The sequence below is a fragment of the Brienomyrus brachyistius genome, chromosome 20, assembly GCF_023856365.1.
Source record: "Brienomyrus brachyistius isolate T26 chromosome 20, BBRACH_0.4, whole genome shotgun sequence".
Classification (NCBI taxonomy): Eukaryota; Metazoa; Chordata; class Actinopteri; order Osteoglossiformes; family Mormyridae; genus Brienomyrus; species Brienomyrus brachyistius.
Genome location: NC_064552.1, coordinates 13,056,032 through 13,076,594, shown reverse-complemented (window position 1 = coordinate 13,076,594; position 20,563 = coordinate 13,056,032). Strand labels below are relative to the sequence as shown.

Here is a 20,563-nt window from a genome sequence, read left to right as displayed (position 1 = left end):
GTCGTGCGACTTACCACGTTCACACTGCACAGACTGTGTGCCAGCAGTATGGTGTGGGGGGCAGAAACTGCAGCCGGTGTTATGTGAAGGAATAAAATTAACAAGCCTGATTGTGTTTTTATCAATCAGAGCAGATGTTCCTGAATGCCACAGTGAGCTTCCAGCTTAGTGTGTCATCTCCTCCCTGGATGATGACCTTGGAAAAATGCTTTATAGTTTCGCCTTCAGTGTGCTCTACTTTGTGCATTCAAAAGCTGGGAACGCAGACTGTATGAATGAGCTTGTTGTACAATCTCCAAATATTAGCAGTACAAAATATATCACCACTAGGAGACAGACATAGTTATTGGCAAGTTATTACAAAATTATCTTACTCCACAACCATCCGTATAATCAAATCAGAAAAAAAATCATTCCGAAACACAGAAAAAGTTGTGCGTTTGACTCAAAACAACCGACAACATTTTACTAGATGTAACAGAAAGCTTACTGGCAGGGTTCAGTGGGGTGTGTTTCCCCGGAGACAGAGGCAGAATTACATGTTGATTAGCAAGGCCAAGGTCATAAATTCTGAGCATAATTTGCTTGTCTTTAAAGAGAACAGATTATATATTAAGTAAGTCTGTGCGATCAAATTTCACTTCACCAACTTTTTTTTTTAGGTTCCTCAGTTTGACAGTAGAGAAGTTGAGATGTGCCTCAAGGCAAACAAACAGTTTATTCATCTGTATTTTAACCGACTTCTGCCAACTGCCCATTGAAATTTAAAGATAAATGCCTTTGTTCCACCTTTAAACACAAGCTTCTTCAGTAAAGCCTGGTATCCGCCTATGTAAATAATGTGTAAATCTAAAGAAAATAGCAGCCATTGATATAGCACTGAAAAGTTTTCATTCCATAGCCAGTTTCTTGCTAAAATCAACGCACAAAAGTTTGACTGCATTGAATCAGCTAGATAAATGTCTTCAGTGTTTAAGAGCACTTTCATAATGCCACGTCCCATACTCTGGTCTCCATGAACATCTCGTAACTCCTGATGGAATGCCAAGAGTGTACGTTCATTGCTAGCCAGCATATGGGGTGCCCTACCGGATCGCTAGAAGAGTGACTGTGGAAGCGAGTGTTCCTTGGTCTGGTACGTAGAACAAAGGATGTTTGTTCCAGGACAGAAAGAACCCCGTATCAAAATAAAAGTCCCGCCTTTAGTCTTGCCCCTGCCCCAATGCTAGGCCCCTATAGATTGCCATCATGAGAATACCCAGAAGATAAACACCAGATCAACAGACTAAGCTGAGATGAAGGTATTCCACATGCATGATGGTAGCTAAGTACAGTTCCATAGGTTTAACAATGCGTTTACATCTTTTTAAGTGCTTAACTTCAACCTGAAACATCACATTATCTAAATACTGATGTCAGCAAAGAATCAAGGTCATTTGGACTTAAGACAACGGTTCCCTTATGTTATTTTTCACTGCTAATACATCCCAAAACACATATACCATAATCCAGGGGGATTTGGTGTTTGTATGGGTTGGCATATAATCACAGCAATATAGAATGTATCAAGATCTAGGGTATAATAATGCTGTAAACAGTACGTTTATCAGCAATGTCCCTCTGAATCTGGAATCTAAACACAAATTAAATGGTTTATCCAAATTCAGTTTTATTCAGCGACATTATGCCATACAGTGCAAAACGGACAGTTTTTTTTTTTTACGGTACATTTATCACCGAAGCTGTAGACACACCCCTCGTAATTCTTTTATTCCTGAAATAAGCAGTCCCTCCATCTCCCGAAAGCATTTATCCCCAAAGAGAAACCATCTGTATTGTGTATTGTCTAGAAGCTTCTCTACTGCCATGCTGCAGACACTATAAATGGACTTCCCTTTGAAACATGTCTTTCCACTCTTTGTTTCTGTACCAGCGAACCAGAGAGGAAAACAGGTCCCGCTGTGCCTCTATTTCTTGCCATCGTGCTCAACTCGAGAGTAATCGCTGCGTCGCACCGGCCAGGAAACACTAAGTAAACGTGACAGCGATAGGTATCAAATTTTTATTTTTTCCCCCTGCTCCTCCCCATTTTGTTAACATCTAAGGTCGTTAAGGCGTACTGGTTCCACCCAACCTTCCTTCATACATTTGGTTAGACCGACGGTGTAGTGTCACATTATTTCGCCCATTGATTAGGATCACGGTGTTTAGTCCCCAAGCTGGGTGTGCAGGTTCCAGGTTAGTCTCTGTCCTGGGGAGGAAGCTGGATGTCTGTGAGTGGGGCTGGTGGTGGGGTCACTGCCCCCGGTGCTTCAGGAGGATGTCCACCGCTTCAGCCAGGTTGTCCACACAGCCGTCAGCCTTTACCGTGGGGTGACTCTCGTCGCTCGGCCTGTTGGGAAATGGAGGCGGGTTACATGTAAGGAGCCTGAGACACTATGGAGCAGAGGTAGAAGAAACAAATGGTACCTTGAGTCATAGATCAAGCCAATGTTTCTCAACCAAGTCCTTGGGGGACCCCAGACAGTCCACATTTTTGCTCCCTCCCAGCTCCCAACGTATCTGTGCCAGGTAGTTCCTGATTGGCTCGGAGCTGGGAGAGAGTAAAAATGTGGACTGTTTGGAGAGCCCCCCCCCCCCCCCCGAGGACTGGGTTGAGAAACATTGACCTAAGCTATTGGCAAACTCCAACACAGATGGAAGATTCCTAAACACAGGGCCTTTGGACTAGCAGAGGTCCCAAGGAGCAGGTTTTAGCATCCTGAGTAAAGCGGACGCCCACGATTTAGGATGATCTTTGTTTCCTGGGCTGTGTCACGCCATCCACAGTCAGATCCTCGCTTGTTTAAGAGTCTAAAACACACTTCCTGGTCTCCATTCCGGCATTTTCTCAGAGAAGCCACAGAGGAATTAGATTAATTTTGCGGGCACTTTTATCCAAAGCGATGTTTGATTGAGAAAGCCGGGTGAGTCAGTCCCCTGGAGGCAGTGCGAGGGGGGGGAGTGTCCACCCTTTGGGAAGAGCTGGAGTGGGATTATTCTTCACAGATTACGGTCAGAGGTAATGTGAGACTGACTGGTGGGTTGGTCTAGTGCCTGCAGTTCTGTGGGTACTGAGGAGCTCCGGGGAGGTGAAGTGAGGCTTTTGGTACAAGGCAGTGTTTTCCAATCTGGTCCTTGGGACCCACAGCTGGTCCACGTTTCTGCTCCCTTCAAGTTCCCTGGCAGACAGTTTATCAAGAAATCTGTGGGTCCTCAAGGCCCGGAATGGGAAACACTGGTAATAAGCAGAGACTGACGGTTCATGAACCAATCTGCTGTCTAATTGTAAAGGAAGATCTGTACTAGATTTAGAGGTTTTGAACCCACTGCGTCAGGCGAGCCACATCACCCGGGACACTGCCTATGCATGCATCCGTGCAGCTGCTTTCGTCCCACGGCTTCTCTTCTGTTACCATAAATAATTCACTGTGGTTGGTGAGAGATGTCGCTACTGAGAGTCGCCTAAATGCACGCGTGGCGGACGGGGTCACTGCAGTCACCTTCTGAAACTGCGGTCACAGACACCAGTGGTAGCTAATGCAACAAAAATAAATGCATGCACAAATCCTATTGTTCCAGTAGATCAATGCTGCATGTGAATGCTAAGAAAAGTCTCTAAATAGGCAATCCTAAGTTTAGGTCGAACCATAATGGCAACCCTAATTTAATACCAAACCTCACCCTAACCTTAAGGCCAACCCTAAACCTAACCTAATGATGGGCTTGAACCTACAACCTTGCGACTCTTATGCTCTATCAGCTCAGCTAGTTGGCCTATCATGCATGTATGTAATATATTTATCATACATTTATAATCCCAGCAAAATGGGCACAGCTCCTTGCTAATTCTACCAGGAAACAAACAACAAAAAATGTGGCTGAAATTGAATCCATAAAGCACAAAGATACAGTTAATAGGTTCGGTTTCTGTTCAGCTAAACACAGCCCAGATTACCTTAAATACAACAAGTTATCCGGCTAAGCCAGAAATCCTACTTCAGTCCCTGGTTATTTTCCTACATTTTCTGGGTTCTGATTGACAGAGCTATAGACCAATAAAGAGCTGAGATCCTCCTTCCTAGTTCTGGGTAAATGGTGCCATGCTTGTAGTCCCCAGGTGGCTTCACTGAGGGTAAAAGCATGAGCCAATCACGCAATAGGACTCCTCCGACAAAAACACTCACAAATGGAATATCATTGAAAGAAAACGTATTCAAGAGATTCTACAGAAACCAACGAGTCCTAAGTATCGTCAATAATCACTCCAGTCCTGAGGATTTAAATCACTAAACAGGTTAGAATTTCAGCTTCTGTTTTTAAGGGCTTCAGAGCCCAAAACCAAACCGAAGTTAAATTCATATAATGAAAGTTAGCGATTAGCATTTAGCAGTTGCTGTTAGCTTCCGCTAATTTTTTTAGTAGTTTATCAGTTTACCGTTATCAAAGTAATCTTCGGAGTTAATGAATTAGTAGTTATCTAAGCTAACCTTTCGGTTAGGTGTGCCCACCACTGGTATTCTCTTATTGTTCTACTCATCTACCTTTGAACGAGAACTAGCTAGCTTACCTTATAATGCAGCCACAGCGAATGCATTTGGCTTCACCCTTAGCTGCATGTTGTGGCGTGGGATTGAATGTTCACGCAAGGATTTCTATGTAAAAGAGCTGCATGATGGAGTGTATGTTGTACATGATGAGATGTTCACCAGAGGACAGACTACAGTTGAAACAAGGACACATCTTGGAGGGATTAGCTCACACAGCTTCAGCATCGTGTCCCAGATCCCTGTGATCAGCGTCTGTTCCTCAGTTATCTTGAAGCCACCCTAACCCCAAAGGACAAACACATGATCTCCGTTCAGTTTCTCTGGACTAAAGTACCGAGGGTGATTTACTGCGTACTGGGATTCTCAGAAGACATGACTGAATAGGGTTTAAACTGGCTATTCACCATAATCATTATCATCATTGTCCCTTTGTTTTTCTCGTTGGACAGGTTTGTTAAACAAATTGGAAAAATAACAGAGAAAAAAACAACACACATGACTGAGAGTAACAGACAACATGAGAGATGCAGGTAGGTCCATCAGCTCAGAGGAACTTGACGTTTTTTTTCTTTATAAATCCATCCACACCTTGTTCAGACACGTCAGGAGAAGAATACCTTACATCACAGCTTATCCAGGTTGTTCCCCTGCTGTTACTCATTTACTGCTGTTCCTCGTTTACTGCTGTTCTCGAACCATAGCAACCAGACTTTTGGTGTAACAATGCCGATGGAGGACAGCTTCTCGACTTGGTAGTGGCAGCTGCCCTCAAGGTACTTGCTTCTCCTGGACTCAACAAGAACCCATAAGTGGCGCGCCTGTTCCACTAAATATCTTTAATTTGATCACAGATGGATCACAGCTGTGTAAGTGCTGCAGATCTGTGACACAAATTCCAAAGCCGCCAAGTTCATTACCAGAGCAAGCACTCTGTGCGAATGTCCCACCCTTTTGCTAAACCATGCAGAAGTTTCTAGAAAGCATTGAAACCATGCAGAAAAGTGGCGTAGAGTTATTTGGTTGCAGAAGCACCAACTTTCAGTCATACTGCAAGGCAGAACTGGAAGAGGGATTGGCAGGCATTACAATCTCTGACATGTGACTGCAAAACGACAGACTAAAGAAGGAAGCCTTGGAGCCCAGTACCAAGCCCTCTGGTCTCAGGGCACCAAAACCTGACCACTTAGATATGTGGTGGGTGACTTTATTACACTCGAACCACCGCCATCCTCCTCAGCTGATGCATTCTGGGAAAAATGACTGCGAAGTAACCCATGCCCCCGGAATGGCTTGAAGGCTTCTGTTTGGCAGCTTCATGTCGGTTGTAGGCGTGACCTAGATTAGTGATATCTGTGTTGGAGAGCCAATCAGAGGAAGGATGCCATCATCTGCCTGGCTGATGCCCCTCCTCTCCATGACACCTATATCCTTTACGTTTTAATCTGAAATTTGGTTACAGCGACTCCTGAAACATGAAGACCCCATAAAACTCTAGTGGTTTGACGAACAATTGTGTCCAAAAGAAAATACGTAGGATACAGTTCCAGTAGTTTTCCGCAATATGGTTGTACATAAACTATTCAGATTAATAGTTTCAACAGTAAAACATCACTGTTCTTCCACTGACACAAACCACCATCTTTTAGGCTAAGACGTCTTCGACAGTTTAGTTGAAAGCTAGTCAGCAGCTGTCATGTCACGGTTTAAACTGCTGTTTTCTTTTTCCCTCACTGCACATTCATAGTCTTCTATCTACTTATTTGTTGCTCGGACATCAAAAAGCACATTGCACGCAGGCAGTTTCCCGACAAACCACTTAAACCCCACCCCCACAGAAGCGACCGGAAGGCAGGGGAAAGTTTGGTATTGTCCACGATTGTGTCAGCTGCAGACAACATACAAGAAGGGATTAGGGCGAGGAACGGGCACCAGCAGGGGAGAGGGGGCCTCCATGTGTGCGTGAGTCCAACGGCGGCATTCTGTTTATTTTTGTATTGTCTGAGTTGTGTGCGTTCAGCGCACAGCTTTCAGATGGCGGGGAAGAGATCCCGGATCCAACAAAAGGCCTTGATAAAGGCTGTCGTAAACCCCCACCAAGAGTCACCTGGGGGGCCTTCAGTACCCAACGAAAACAATAAGCATGTCTTTGACCTCGGTGGAAGCAGGAAAGCCAACACAGAGGCACTCGTGTGGGATGGGGCCTGATGTTTGGGGGAACCAGAACCTTCACTGTAGGAGCCCCAGCCCTACGCTTGGACGTGCTCAGCCAGAGGCGGATTGGCTATTCCAGGGTATAGCCCCGGGCCCTGGCACGTGTCAGGGGTTCCACCCTGCTTTCGGAAAAATGAAATGTAAGATAATCCACTACTGTGCACAGATTACACTAAATCAACAGTAACTTATCTAAAATGCTGGAATTCTGATCCAAAAGACTTCCATTAAAAGTTGTTCACTTCAGCTAAGACTTTATGGCCGGATGAAAAATGTATATATTTACATCTAGGTTTATTTTATGCAGAGATTGCTGTTTTCCAAAGCAACATACAAGTCACACAAACAGCGTGTTATAAACATTACACATACGTGCTGTCGAGGAGGCGACAAGGTATAAGTGCAGTTAGGCTGAGCTTCCAGTGAAAGCCCAGGTATAAGTGCAATTAGGCTGAGCTTCCAGTGAAAGCCCAGGTATAAGTGCAGTTAGGCTGAGCTTCAAGTGAAAGCCCAGGTATAAGTGCAGTTAGGCTGAGCTTCCAGTGAAAGTCCAGGTGTAAGTGCAGTTAGGCTGAGCTTCAAGTGAAAGCCCAGGTATAAGTGCAGTTAGGCTGAGTTTCAAGTGAAAGCCCAGGTATAAGTGCAGTTAGGCTAAGCTTCCAGTGAAAGCCCAGGTATAAGTGCAGTTAGGCTGAGCTTCAAGTGAAAGCCCAGGTATAAGTGCAGTTAGACTGAGCTTCCAGTGAAAGCCCAGGTATAAGTGCAGTTAGACTGAGCTTCCAGTGAAAGCCCAGGTATGAGTGTAAGCAGGTTTGGAGCAGGAGCCACACAGCAACTACGAAACAAGAACCTAATAAGACAACTGTCCAGTCAGTGGAAAGCACAGCAGTGTAGAACTTTCTGGAGCATTCTGGAAAGTGCAGAACATTCAGAGAACATGGAGCAGACTGGAACGTCCTAGTAATGGGAGGGGACTGTAACCAGGCGAGTCTCAATCCTAACAATGCTAAGTGGGAGTAGTATGTGTTCAGATAGAGCTATTGAGACAGACCTACAAACAGATGAGATTTTGCTGTTGCAGGAACATAGACCCAGGACATGTGGTTGTTAAATCATACCAAAAAGAAGCATGTGTGGTGATTGAAATACCTTTAAACCAGAAAGGTTGGTTTCAGATGTGTTTGTTTTTTCTGGAGATATCCCCAGCATGCACCATGTGTGCAGTCACAAGCCGGTGACGCGAATCCCGCGGGACCTTAACGAGGGCTGGGGTGGAGCTGGGTGGGACGGTGGTTTGAGAGTGACAGCCGGAGGCCTAGCTGACAGTCACGCTCCGGAAGATCGCCAAGCTCTCCACAGAAGGGGGACCTCTCTCTTTAAATGCTCATATTTGGGCCACTCCGACAAATGTGTCCTAGGAGGAATCGATCCCACAGGAAATCCTGGTACATTTGCATTGATATATATTTATTTATTTAGCAGGCACTTTTGTAAAAAAAGTGATGTAGTATTTGGAAAGCAGGGTCAGACTGGAGCAATTGGGAGTAAAGGGCCTTGCTCAAGGCTCCAACGGTGACATCATTCTGCCGACCCTGGGATTTGAACCTAGTTTCTGTCGAAGCTCAAAGAGCCTCAAGCCACAGTACTGGACCGGTTGTGTTTGGGGGTGAGTTGGTCTCCCAGCCACAAGCTGGCTCATGTTTCTGCGCTGCCCTGCAGCTGCAAGATCTCCGAAATAAAACCAAGCGGAGATCAGTCCACTTCCTTCCCTCCGTGACAAAACATGCCAGCAGGACGGCCCAAGGATAGACCAGTGAAAGCAAACTGTGAGAAGGCCGTTCAAGAAGCATGTTCATGGAAGCGCAGTGAGCGGGCATCTGTCGCAGCAACCAATCAGAAGGGTCCTTCTTAACCTGCGGAGGTAGCCAATCAGAATAGCACACCTGAGGAATGTTCCATACCCATACTGTTTTTTACACTCTCCCCACTGTGACCTTCAAAGAAAATAAACAAATAAATAAACCAGTTCTACAACTGTCTGTTGGAACACTTAGAGGTGCAACAGTGACAGACACAAGGACTCATCAACGTCTGCAGGGAACTATAATTTCCAAAAATAACTTCCAAGATGGCTGGTCGTTATATCTGCTGGGTGTGAGACACGTCGAGCCCAGAGACGGGTCTCGTTTTGCTCGGAAAGCGGTCAGGCTGCCACAGCGCCACCTGGAGGGCGGTCCTGATGCTGATCTCCCTCCAGAACGGCGGCATGGAGGTACTCACGATAATGGCGACATGCACCACCAGTCCCTCCATCTGACAGTGGAGACGGGTTCCTTTATCTGCACGTGAATGGATTTAACGGAGCGTGATGTTCTGCAGTTACCGACCCGCATGCTGAACAAAGGGGCGACCGGGGACCGCTGGGGGCTTTCTGCTGCCCCCAGGCTTCTTAACTTTCTTAGTTTAGATTCCTTTCGTAATGATCTTTCCTTCCTCCAATGCATTTGAGATAATTGCCTTTATTTAGCTAGCTGCCTTGGCTAAAACGGGCTACGGGTAGCACAGGAAACACTAGCTTATCGCAGGCAGCACGGCCCAGTGAGGGTGCGATAAGGCGGTGGGCGAAAGCACTTTATTTATTTGCTTGTTCAGCTGAGATGTTAAACGAAAGATACCCATGTGACACTTTGCTCCTCTTTCAAGTTACCTACACGGCTACAACGCAAGGCGAAAGGAGTCGCTGAAGGGTATAGCAGCTGAGCATTATGGGAAGGGGTGTTCATGGGGGAATGGGCCAATCAGTGGTTCATGGGGGAAACGGGCCAATCAGCAAATGCTGGAATGGGGCAAAGCAGTAGGCCTGCTGACAATGATACTGGATCATGTGACTCTGGAAACCAGCGCACAGCGGTGTAGGCTGGGAGGGTGGATGCCTGGGAAAAATGAGGGGATTAATCACCGAAAACAGACATGAGCATCACTTTTGACAGAAGGGAACATACTTGTCTGATCTCTGGTAACTGGATACAGCAGCTAATTAGCAAGCAGCCAGGCCCTAATCTGTGCTAGTTTGGTAGAGGGTGTAACATGGTAACTTAGGGGGTGCTTCTATACCCTGAAGCCTGGTAGCTTAGGGGGTGTCTCTATACCCTGAAGCCTGTAGGCTTGGGAGTGTGGAGTTTGCAGGATCTCCACGAGCTCCTACAGGTTCCGTCTGGCTCTCCAAACCATGCAGTTAAGGGAATTAGTGCCTATGACAGCTGATGGGTGTGTTATATATGTGTTATATATGTGATGCACTGTCATCCTGTCCACGGTGCTTCCTGGAACAGGCTGCAGGGTCATTACAAACCAGTACTGGGTAAGTGGATGCTGGATGGTTGGACAGATGGGTGGATAAGTTTGGTAGAGAATTGCAGAGCCTGATATGACCAGCAAAAGGGTAACGGCTTCAGTTTCCGGACAAGAGAACATCGAAAAGCTGAATGACAGAGCAGGGTGTAAAATGAGAAAAACGTCCTGCAAACCAGCACAATTCTAGCATGTTTTGCCCCCTCTGCTGCCACGGCAACCGCATGCACAGCGCAGAAGTGATGATTAGCATGCCAATGTGTTGGAAAGGAGGGGGGGGGAAGCCTGATTAATTTAGCAAAAAAAAAAAAATCACTAAGCCACAGGACGAGATACATAGCATGTGCTACCACAGAGACTGACACAGGGACACCTGCCTCAGTTGCTGATGCATGAGCCGTGCTGAGCTCCAGAAGCATCTGAGCACCAGCAAATTTGCACAGGGGCTGAAAGAGGGTCGGCCTATAAACAGCGAGAGTTAGCAGAGGATATGGGAGAGCAGGGGGGGGGGCAGCGGCCTGGGGCCCTAGGGATTGTGAGGTCATTGTGCTCATGCTGATTTGCCTCACCTGTTGCTCTTTCCTGTTTGTTTTGCCAGTAACCCTAGACCCCGCCCCACTGCACGTCAGACCCAAACATAAGTGAGCCCTTGTCCCTCCCCTCAAGTCTTACTGGAATTGTAATTTTACATTTGCATTTTTGAAATGTTTCTTGTTTTGTTTACTGTTAGCACTGAAATCCTCCGCTTGTGAAAGCCTGGTTCCGTTTGTGGACCCCCCCCCCCCCCCCAGTCCTTTTATAAAAAGCACCCACTGCTATTCAGCACCTTCGAAAAGGCTTTTTAGTATTTCTGTATAAGGCCAGCATAAGGGGTGGTCTGAATACGGTCCTGGGAGTTTTACTTACACAAAAATGTTCTGAGGGCAGAAGGATTGTAGAGGATTGTAGAGAAGGTAAGTCCAAGCAAATAGAGGAGGTGGGACCAACCAATTGGGTGTCTTGGTCCTGCCTCCTCTACAATCTGACTGGTTATCTGTCTGAACCAATCATTTTTCCTTCTGCCCTCGGAACATTTTTGTGTAAGTAACAGTCCCATAAGGTCTGAATACAAACATAATAAATATGGCAACAATGCAACTTATTCACTACATATTCACTTATATGGACAACGACAAGCACATTACACATCATCAATATGAGTGTTAAAGATCGTTGTTTTCCTGCTCTTTTTTTGATGTAGGGGAGTGAAGCCTGTTTTGCATTAGTAGACCCTGCAGGAAAACTGTCCTGTTTGGTTATACATCTCACTCCAGAGAGGAGGGGAGGTAGTTCAGCAGCTGTCTCACTGCTACGAGTCCCGCCTGGTCAAATCCACGTCACATTCTGAGGCCCACACCGGCCCCTCTTGATTAAAAGTGGCTTCGATTGGCCCGTTGTCCCGCACAGGTTTCTGTCTCAAAAAATCCGCGCCACCAAGCCCGTCTGGCATCCCGAATCCCAGCTCGCAGTGTCGGAGAACGAGCGGAGCCGAGAGTCAAAGCTTGATGGACACTGAAGGGGCTCGATTAGCCTTTGCTAATCCAAGCCCACACAGGCGTTTTAAGAGTCTCACACTGTACTGTTGGGTGTGTTTGGTCTGAATAACGTCCTATTAAGATTATGCAACACCAGTGTGTTACAGAACTCTCCCGGCCCCCACCACTGTGTAACTGTCAGAGGGATATTTAAAAATTAGGAAATGAGTGAAAGGGCCTTTATTGGGGGTGACGGCAGGGAGTCTTTAAGGGGCAAGCCCACCCACCAGGTCTGGAGTTACTCTTCTTTGCACATTTGCTCAACGTTTGCCTAGTTACTTGGGAAAAGCCACAGTGGAATTATGGGGGGAAAAAAGGGAGTCCTTGAGTGGGTTGGCCAGAATCCGGACATGAATCCCATCAAGAATCACTGAAAGAACCTAGAAACTGCAGCTCAGAGGAAAATCCTTGGTTAGAGTGACACTAGTGCATCTGGTTCGCCAAGAGTTTAAAAAAGACGTCCCCCTAGTGGTCCTTCCAAATATTGCAGGCAGAAATACAAAGGGGTGGGATGGATTTGAACGGATGCATCAACTCTGGGTGATGATAATAGCACCTGGAGCCGGTGTCGGCTTACCCAACACAAGTGAGACACGACAGGAAACCTCCGAAAGGCATCGCAGGGGGATGACTGCACCGTTCAATGCGATGGTTGCTGTTCTTGCATTTCCAGGGCTTTACAGACAAGGTCCTTGTGGCCCAGTGGGAACGGAGGGGCCTCCCACGGCATCTGGTTGCCATGGAAATAACTATGTGTTTGGAAAGAAATATCGGCAAGGTTTATCGTCGCTTGTCGAGCCGTGCGGTTCTCCGGGCCAGGGGTGCAAAACAGCGTTTAAAATCCCCCCTCTTCCCAGCCCTCCCTCCAGAAAGAAAACCACGCAGAATTAAAGGAAAACTAAAACACGTGGAAGTGGCTGAGTGGCGTTAGCCGTTAGCAGTTAGCATGCCGCGTGTCGGCGCCCCCGCGAGCCTGGGGGAGAGCGACGTCACTGCGGAGGGGAGCCAGAGCAGCTGGGAGCCACACTCGCACGTTCACACGGTTAGAAAACCATCAGAATGCACGGCCCCACCAAAGTGCTACAAGATGGAGATGGAAAAGGCTCCCTGGGAAGGAGGAAAAAAGCGAAGTGGGTGTCCCCCAAAGCAAAAAACACGTCCCAAGATCGATAGCTTAAAATGAAGTATTTTTAGAAGTTTCATATATGCATGGCCATAGGAAATGGGGACCTGTACCCCCAACACTTAATTTGGATTCATTCACCCCCCCAATAATACATTTTTGTGTTTAAATTACTAAGTTGTGCCCACCCCCACTATCAAACTCTGTCCTACTCTGTTGCAAACATCCATCCATCCATCCATCCATCCATCCATCCATCCATCCATCGGCACTGCAAGAGGCCTCTAACCCAGACCATATTCCAAAATGTTTAGGGCCCCTTGGATTTGCCCCCCCCACCCCATGACTTTACCCTTTGCAAAGTATAGGATCTCTGGAAATGTGACTATAATGTAGCCAGTCACTGAGCAGGGTAGCTCAGGGGGTAACACTGCTGCCTCACAGCTCCGGGGCTGGGGGTTCCGAATATCGCATCCATTTCATATGGGTGGAGTTTGCAAATCCACCCCCCCCATGTTGTGCAGGTTTCTTTCAGGTACTCCAGTTTCCTCCCAAGGTCCAATAATATCTGTGTAGGTGAACCGGTGTCCCTCAGTCTCCTACACAGTATGACAGTGTGTGCATTGCGATGGACTCGCACCCCAGCCCTGTGCCCTTTGCACGTGTGCATTGCGATGGACTCGCACCCCAGCCCTGTGCCCTATGCACGTGTGCATTGCGATGGACTCGCACCCCAGCCCTGTGCCCTATGCTGCTTGGGACAGATGCAGGCAGTTAGCCAGTACATGTGAGAGCAAATAGGTAACAGTCATCAGCGAAGATCTGCGAGGTCACTGGGAATTTGTGCTGGGGTGATGCAGATTACTGGGGAACATCGGCGACAGATCTCGACAAACCCGGAGGGTCACCAGCAGAGCATCCGCGGTTCCGCCGTGATACTCTGCCCTCCATGCTGCCTCCCTTGAGGGCGACTTGCACAACGGACGCTCTCCAGTGATTTACTCAGCTGGACGGCCGATGACGTGAATACGACCAGGGTTCCGCCCGCTGACCTCCGGGTCTGCAGTCCAGGGCCGTGTGTCATGTTTCCTTTCTAAGAGCTTTCTTTTAATGCCAGTGTGGTCACCTCTGGGAAAACAGAACTCCAGACGTCCATTTGGTTTTCCCCAAACACTCATGAGGCACAACTCGGAATTATATGTTTGAGGGATTGGGGGGGCCGAGGGGAGGAGACAGGAAGTGAATTAATAAACAGCTGGATGTTCCTTTAGCAGACAGATATGCTGGAGAAATAAAAGCCTTTTTCTAGGTCTGCCTAGAACGTCTGAAACGCCGTTGGTGAATAAAAAGGAGAATGGATTCCAGAACCAGAGGCGTTAAGGAGCTGGAACGTCGCTCTGCTGGCTCACGCCCAGTGCATGCGTAGGAAGCCTGTGAAGCCGGGCGAAATGGCTGGGACGAGTCTACCTTCCACCCAGAGCACACATCCCACGATGCACCTCCAGCCTCCGACTCCCTGCCGCTCCCATCCGGTGCATGTGCTGCTATTCGCCATGTTGGCACCTGCTGATCCTGAATCAGCCCGTGTCTGTTTTACTGCTTTTCAGGTGCCAGCAAGCTGTGTTCTGCTCCGGGGATTGTGGGAGTGTTTCCTCCGTACAGGCCCCCGCTTTGCCGGGAACCTGCGTATCCTGACACTTCCGTCACACCCAGTGAGATTGCCGCTGCTACGTAATAAACTCGCACTGCATCCACAAAACCGTTCCATCTTTCATAATAATAACCCCTCTCAAAATGATCACTCAGAGAACTGTGATCAATGTAACAGGCACAACAAAGAACAAAAAAAAATATCATTTTCCTAATAGGTTTTATGTGAATTTTAGTTAGAACTACATACAAATTTTAGTTAGTTAAATCCCGAACAAATTTCTCAGCGCATTTAAGGCGCAATACTGTCTGTATTGCAGCCTCTTCTCTGTAAAGGTGTCGGCTGGTAGCTAAATAACAGCAAAAACAATACAAAAAAACACAGACATTTATCCCAGATGTATATTCTAAGAAATGCAGGCGTGTTGCAGACACTGTTGGCCATTTCAGGTCCAGTAACTACAAATCCAGACCAAGATTTAGTTTCTACCAAACCTGCTGAGTCCTCTGTGACTGTGACTCTATATGCTCAACTGCTTGGTAGAAACAAAATCCTGGTCTGGATGAGCAGCTTCTGAACGTGAAACGCCCAACACTGGTTTCCGGATTTTCCTTCTGTCTCATAAAATGTAACCTTAAAACTCCAGAAAGAAGTAAATCTACAGAACACAGAAACCTTATTATTTAATTAGCCTATACCTGTTGTTTAACCTAACAATTCATTTTATGTTCCTCTAGCAGTTCAGACTGGAACTGACTATGGAGTAAGCAGAGATATTTACACAGTGGTGCTGTGTCAATGTCCTCTCACACAGAAGAATATTGTAGTCATTCTCCCTGAACTAAACTGTGCCGTTCAAGCCTGCCTTCCAGGAACTCAGGAAATACTATCAATGCACTAAAAGTCTGTAAGTGAAAACATACCCCAAGATAATACTCCTATTATGCATTAATACTGTGAATAATAACGTCTTATAATCCTGAAAGTTTAACTTCTGCTAGACAGCTCGGGTCTCAGGTATAATGTCCTTGTTATGAAACACTCATGCAAATCAGCCAAGTTTCCTATAACCTGCATAAAAATCTTTCTTTGTTTTTAGCTCTTCATATATAACAATAAACGCGTACGTTCATTGCAGAGTACACCTTCACAAAGTCCCGATCGCACCCTATTCACTTAATAAGTGCTCCAGGTCTATGACAGCAAAAAATACGCAGCACACAGTGAAATATGCCGTTAAAATCACATTACGAAAACGACGGTGACAAGTAACGCATCTGAATTCCTAATGACCTAATAAAATCCGTGAAAAAAGGTCAAGTACACACATTTATGATGTCTACTGCACATGTACGTAACCGTTCATTCGCTGATCTGCTTTTATTTTATAACTATGGGGATACAATGACATCTGATGGCAAGACGTGGAACAACAACAACAGGACATTAAAATTTACAGTATGTACAATATTTACATCGGCAGACAAACTGGAAATATGTCAGCCTGGGAAGGATTCTCCTGCAAAGTTTTCCCTCATCATTATTTATAAAATTCAGAAAATGCAAATATTATACAAGGTGTTACCCATAATCTCAAGTAATAGACAATTAAAATTTTCCCACATAACCTTTGGGTTTAACTGCTATTTAACTCATATTCATCAAAACATTTTGTCAATAGTTTTTGGCTTAAACATTGCCGAGCAAACTGTTCTCTCTTCGTGGCATTGACAAAGCATTTATTTATGTATCAGATGTACGTATATATTACCGGGTTATTGTAATGCTGTGCCGTCTGTTTGCTCTTAAGTGTCCCTTCAGTTCAAAAGAATTAGAGAATATGACCATGTTGCCTTTCTTATACTGTTTGTTCTGGCATTTTCTTTAAAAGATCCCTGATTGCAGAAGAAACTTTTGTCAGATTGCGGGGTATTCACACTGACCCCTGCTATGCCACGATGGGTTAAATGCAGGGGACACATTTCGCTTTTTGTGCACTGTGTGGTGTGGTGTGTCAACAATGACCACTGATCACTAAATTCAATTCAAATTCATGACTCTCAATGTGCAAATCTATGCTAAATACAAATTTGTTTAGTGAAGCCTACAGACGAATATTTGGACAAGGCCATCGTGCAACATGAAGAGGCCTGCCTTCATTATCTCTCATTAACAGACTGCTCTCCCTCTGCATTTGCAATATGAGCTTCATTTCTGTGCATCATTAAATCGCAGAGGTGCCAAACGGAAGAGCATAGGTTCCATCCTTCTGAGCCTTCACACCTCTCATGCTTTCAGTCTAAAGCCGGTTTGTGACGGTGTCTTATAAAAAGCACTATCAATTAAATAAACCTAAACTGACCTCAAATGAACGCAAGAATGCAGCCGCGTTGAAAGATTGGACTCAGATTAAATGACAAATTCTATCTTTCTGTAAATCTTAATTCCACATTCCAATACCAACGGAGGAGACGGACAGGAATTCCAGCACAAGTCAATCCAACTGCTCACCTGTACTTGCCCGTCTTCACGAGGAGCCCACGCATTCCACAGCTCTGGGCCCCGCCCACGTCATTCACCAGGTCATCACCAATCATCAAGGCCTGTGGTTGTAGAGGTGAGAAGTGGAACGCAGTGATTGGCAGGCAGTGGCACCTTATGCAATCAAAAACAATCTACGATGCCAGCAACGTTTCATAACATTTATTATTCCATCTATTATTACATCAACGATGTTTTCCAGCACAGCTCCCAGTTAATGTATCTGATGCTATCAATTAGTGATGCCAAATGAAGCTTCATGAACCACTGGCTGTATTTTCTGACCCCACTAGATGGTGCTCTCTGTTCAATAAAGATTTAAATAAAGCAGGCCCCAAAGCAAGCCAAGAGCACCATCTAGTGGGGTCAGAAAATATAGCAAGTGGTTCATGAAGTTACATCTGGCCATCACTACTATCAGCCAGACGTGGTTGCTTTAAGTGTTCTCCAAATGGGTCCGTGAAGTTCCTGCTGGGTCCATGATGACATCACTGGTCATTGTCTCCCAGAGAACGCCGGGAGAAAATGGCACCTACCTGGCTGGGCTGGATTCCCATGTCCGCCAGAACACTCTGGAAAAACACTGGGGAAGGCTTTCCCACAACCTCCGCCTCCACATCACAGGCATACTTTGGGAAGAGACAAACACACAAACAAAATACACAAGCAATTCAAAGTCCTCAGAGAAGGTTTCATGATGTAGGCCATTGGTCGAAATCAAAAGTATGATTCTATTAATGGATCTCAAACCATCAACCAACAAAGAATGGGTGCTGGGGCATAGAAGAGACAGAACCAGTTCCACGTCTCGTGTCCCGATCACCTGTGACGCACCTCAAGGGCCTTCATGTAAGCTCCTACATCCAGCTTCAGACCATCCATTTCCTTGTAGTAGCGCCTGCAATTCCAAACATGACCAGAAGGGGGTATGTCACTTACAAACCTGACCAGGCTCTAATAGTGTTGAATAATCTAATAACATGAACTGTAAACAATTAATAAGGAATATTTTAAAAGCCCCAACATATCTGCAGTTCAAACAGGAAATACAGCAATTGGCCACTGAACCGGACATTCCTAAATAACAATCCCAAAGATGTCCTACCCTCTTCCCAGGGAGAACAGCACTGGTGTCTCTAGCCCAATGAGGACCTGAAAGGCTTTGTTTAGGTTCTGGTAGGAGAAGCTGTCAGCAGCATCACCAATAATCACACAGTTTGGGTCAGTCTTCTCCACTGTTTCAAACTCAGGCACCACATCTGCAGTGAGGACGTTACACCGTTAATAACAATGGCGTTTGTTAGTTTGGTGGTGAATGCTATAAACAAGTTAGTGGACTGATTACAAACGCTTTCAGACTACCATATGAATATCAAAGCAGCATTTCAGGTGAAAATAAACAAAACAATTTTTAACACTTTCACATCCATCCCAACATCCATCCATCCATAAAAATCACAAATTCTATAAACAGTAGATTTGAGGGGAAATCCGCTCATGCGAGAATTTATTAACTGATACATAATATAAATTGCTATGGTCATGTGACTGCAAAAGGACACGCTCCCCCGTGATAACATAAGGCCATGCAGTACCGTTGTGCACCAGCAGGTGGGGCCTCAGGCCGCGCTCCTTCAGGATGGTCACGGCCGCAGGTGCTGGGGAGAAGACTTCGTCCACGCAGATGTCGAAGCCCAAGCGCCCCAGCTTTGCCACGAACTTCTCCCGTGTGGCCTGGGTCTCGTTGGTGCAGAAGCGCAGCTGCAGGTCCGACGCTTTGAGCCTGGAGGTAGGAGGGCAGTGGGATAAGAGGCAAGGTTTAGGGTAGGTCAAGTTAAAACTTTGCACTTGGAACCTCACCATCCCACGGCTATTTTACACATAGCTGGTGCTGACGAGCTGTATCATCAAACTGGGGAGCCGTTGGATCCAAACTCTATGTATATCTTTGGTGGTATTACATATATTATAATCAGAACACCGTTATTATCCAGGAGGATTTTTTTATTATAATTTTTTTAACTTATTATGTTTATTCTTTACTTTTACCTGGGTCTGAAAGCTGGCCATGTATTTTTTTCTAGAATAGGGAAATCTTAGTTCACACTGTTGACTGTCATTGTCCCTTTGCTATTATGTACTGAATACGTAAAACCAGCTACACTCCATGTGCAAACAAGCATCAGTAGCAATTTAACATAATCGTCCCTCTAAGATGCGCAGATGATTTCGGGAGAGAGCGCTCAGCACTGTGAATGGCGCTGTGCAGAAAGACACACGCACGCTTTTTGCGCCCCAAAAACATACAGAGTCCGGATGGTGCAGTTTCTCCGCATTCCGCTCTCCCGCTGTCATAGTCGCTGTTATTGTCACCACTGCACTTCAGTTCGTCACATGCTTTGACGAGTTCACTTTTTAATTAGGTTATAACAAATTTCGGTATGTCGATAGCGCATCTTCAATGGTTAAGGTGTGCCACATGCGCAAAAACACAAGTACATCCCCGGTAGCTCATGCATACTCAATGCAAGGCGACTTTTTTAGTGTCGCCGCCGAGTTACGTGGCTCGTTCGAAGATTAAACTGTGAGGATTTCGCTGTTACTTTACCGAGTGACTTTTTGGTATTGATTTTATAAAACTGACGTGTTTTGTAACATGATGCGACAGCACACGGCCCCAATTCAGCTTACTGTAAACTTCTATTTTATCCGTCACCGAATGACAGCGATTAACAGCCACTAAAGTAGTTATGAACCGTAGGTTATATAATAACCCCCTTGTGTGTGTGTGTGTGTGTAAGGACCTGAAGAGTATTCCAGTGCACAGAATGTAGCTAAATGTTTATATTTTCATTGATAGACATAAAATCAAAACTTAAAGAAAGTTGAGCTTTTATACAGGCAAAGCAGCGCCCACCTTTTCACCGCTTCTATCGACCCATCAATAGCCACGCCGTCTCCCTCCCCGCTGTCATACAAAACGCCGCACATGTCTAACAGAACGCCTTTCAGGTCGCGTATAGCATGTTTCCAGTCCGTTTCGGCCATGGCGAGACCCTGCTGCTTGTGAGCGATGCATCATGGGACATGTAGTTTCCGGGGGACGTTCATGAGTCATCTTCATCCATCCATCCATCTTATAACCGCTTATCTCGATGAAGGTCGCGGGGGGGCTTATCTTGATAACTGCATTAATACCTTGATCCCTAGCACAAATATTAAATCGCATTTTATTCAGTCATTTGATCCTGGAGTCCGCATCAAATCGATACGGTGCATTCAGACGTTCAGAAATTATTTTAAGCAGACTGATCGGTAAAACGAGAATGGATGCGTAAATTATTGGCAGGGGTGGTTGTACAGTTTTTATTTGACTGAACTTTCAAGCCTTGCCATTCTCCTAGGCCCTTGGTGGAAATCACAATTATCACAATTAGTATTATTTCTGACATTTCAATCTAAAACACTAAAGATGGGAGATCTGGGGTCGGGGGGGGGGGACCCTGAAACAGACAAGCAGTTT

At 45.9% G+C, this 20,563-nt stretch overlaps 1 protein-coding gene across 1 annotated transcript; it reads right to left on the bottom strand.

The window, feature by feature from the left end:
- Window positions 1-2,048: 2,048 nt before the first annotated feature.
- On the bottom strand, window positions 2,049-20,115 carry LOC125715394 (phospholysine phosphohistidine inorganic pyrophosphate phosphatase). The gene is made up of 7 exons (XM_048986815.1): window positions 19,958-20,115; window positions 18,636-18,823; window positions 18,146-18,299; window positions 17,875-17,938; window positions 17,577-17,669; window positions 17,011-17,102; window positions 2,049-2,392 (listed from the first exon to the last, which is right to left on the bottom strand). The coding sequence occupies exons 1-7, from the start codon at window positions 20,086-20,088 to the stop codon at window positions 2,296-2,298; spliced, it is 819 nt and encodes a 272-aa protein (XP_048842772.1). The 5' UTR covers window positions 20,089-20,115; the 3' UTR covers window positions 2,049-2,295.
- Between the last annotated feature and the right edge of the window lie 448 nt (window positions 20,116-20,563).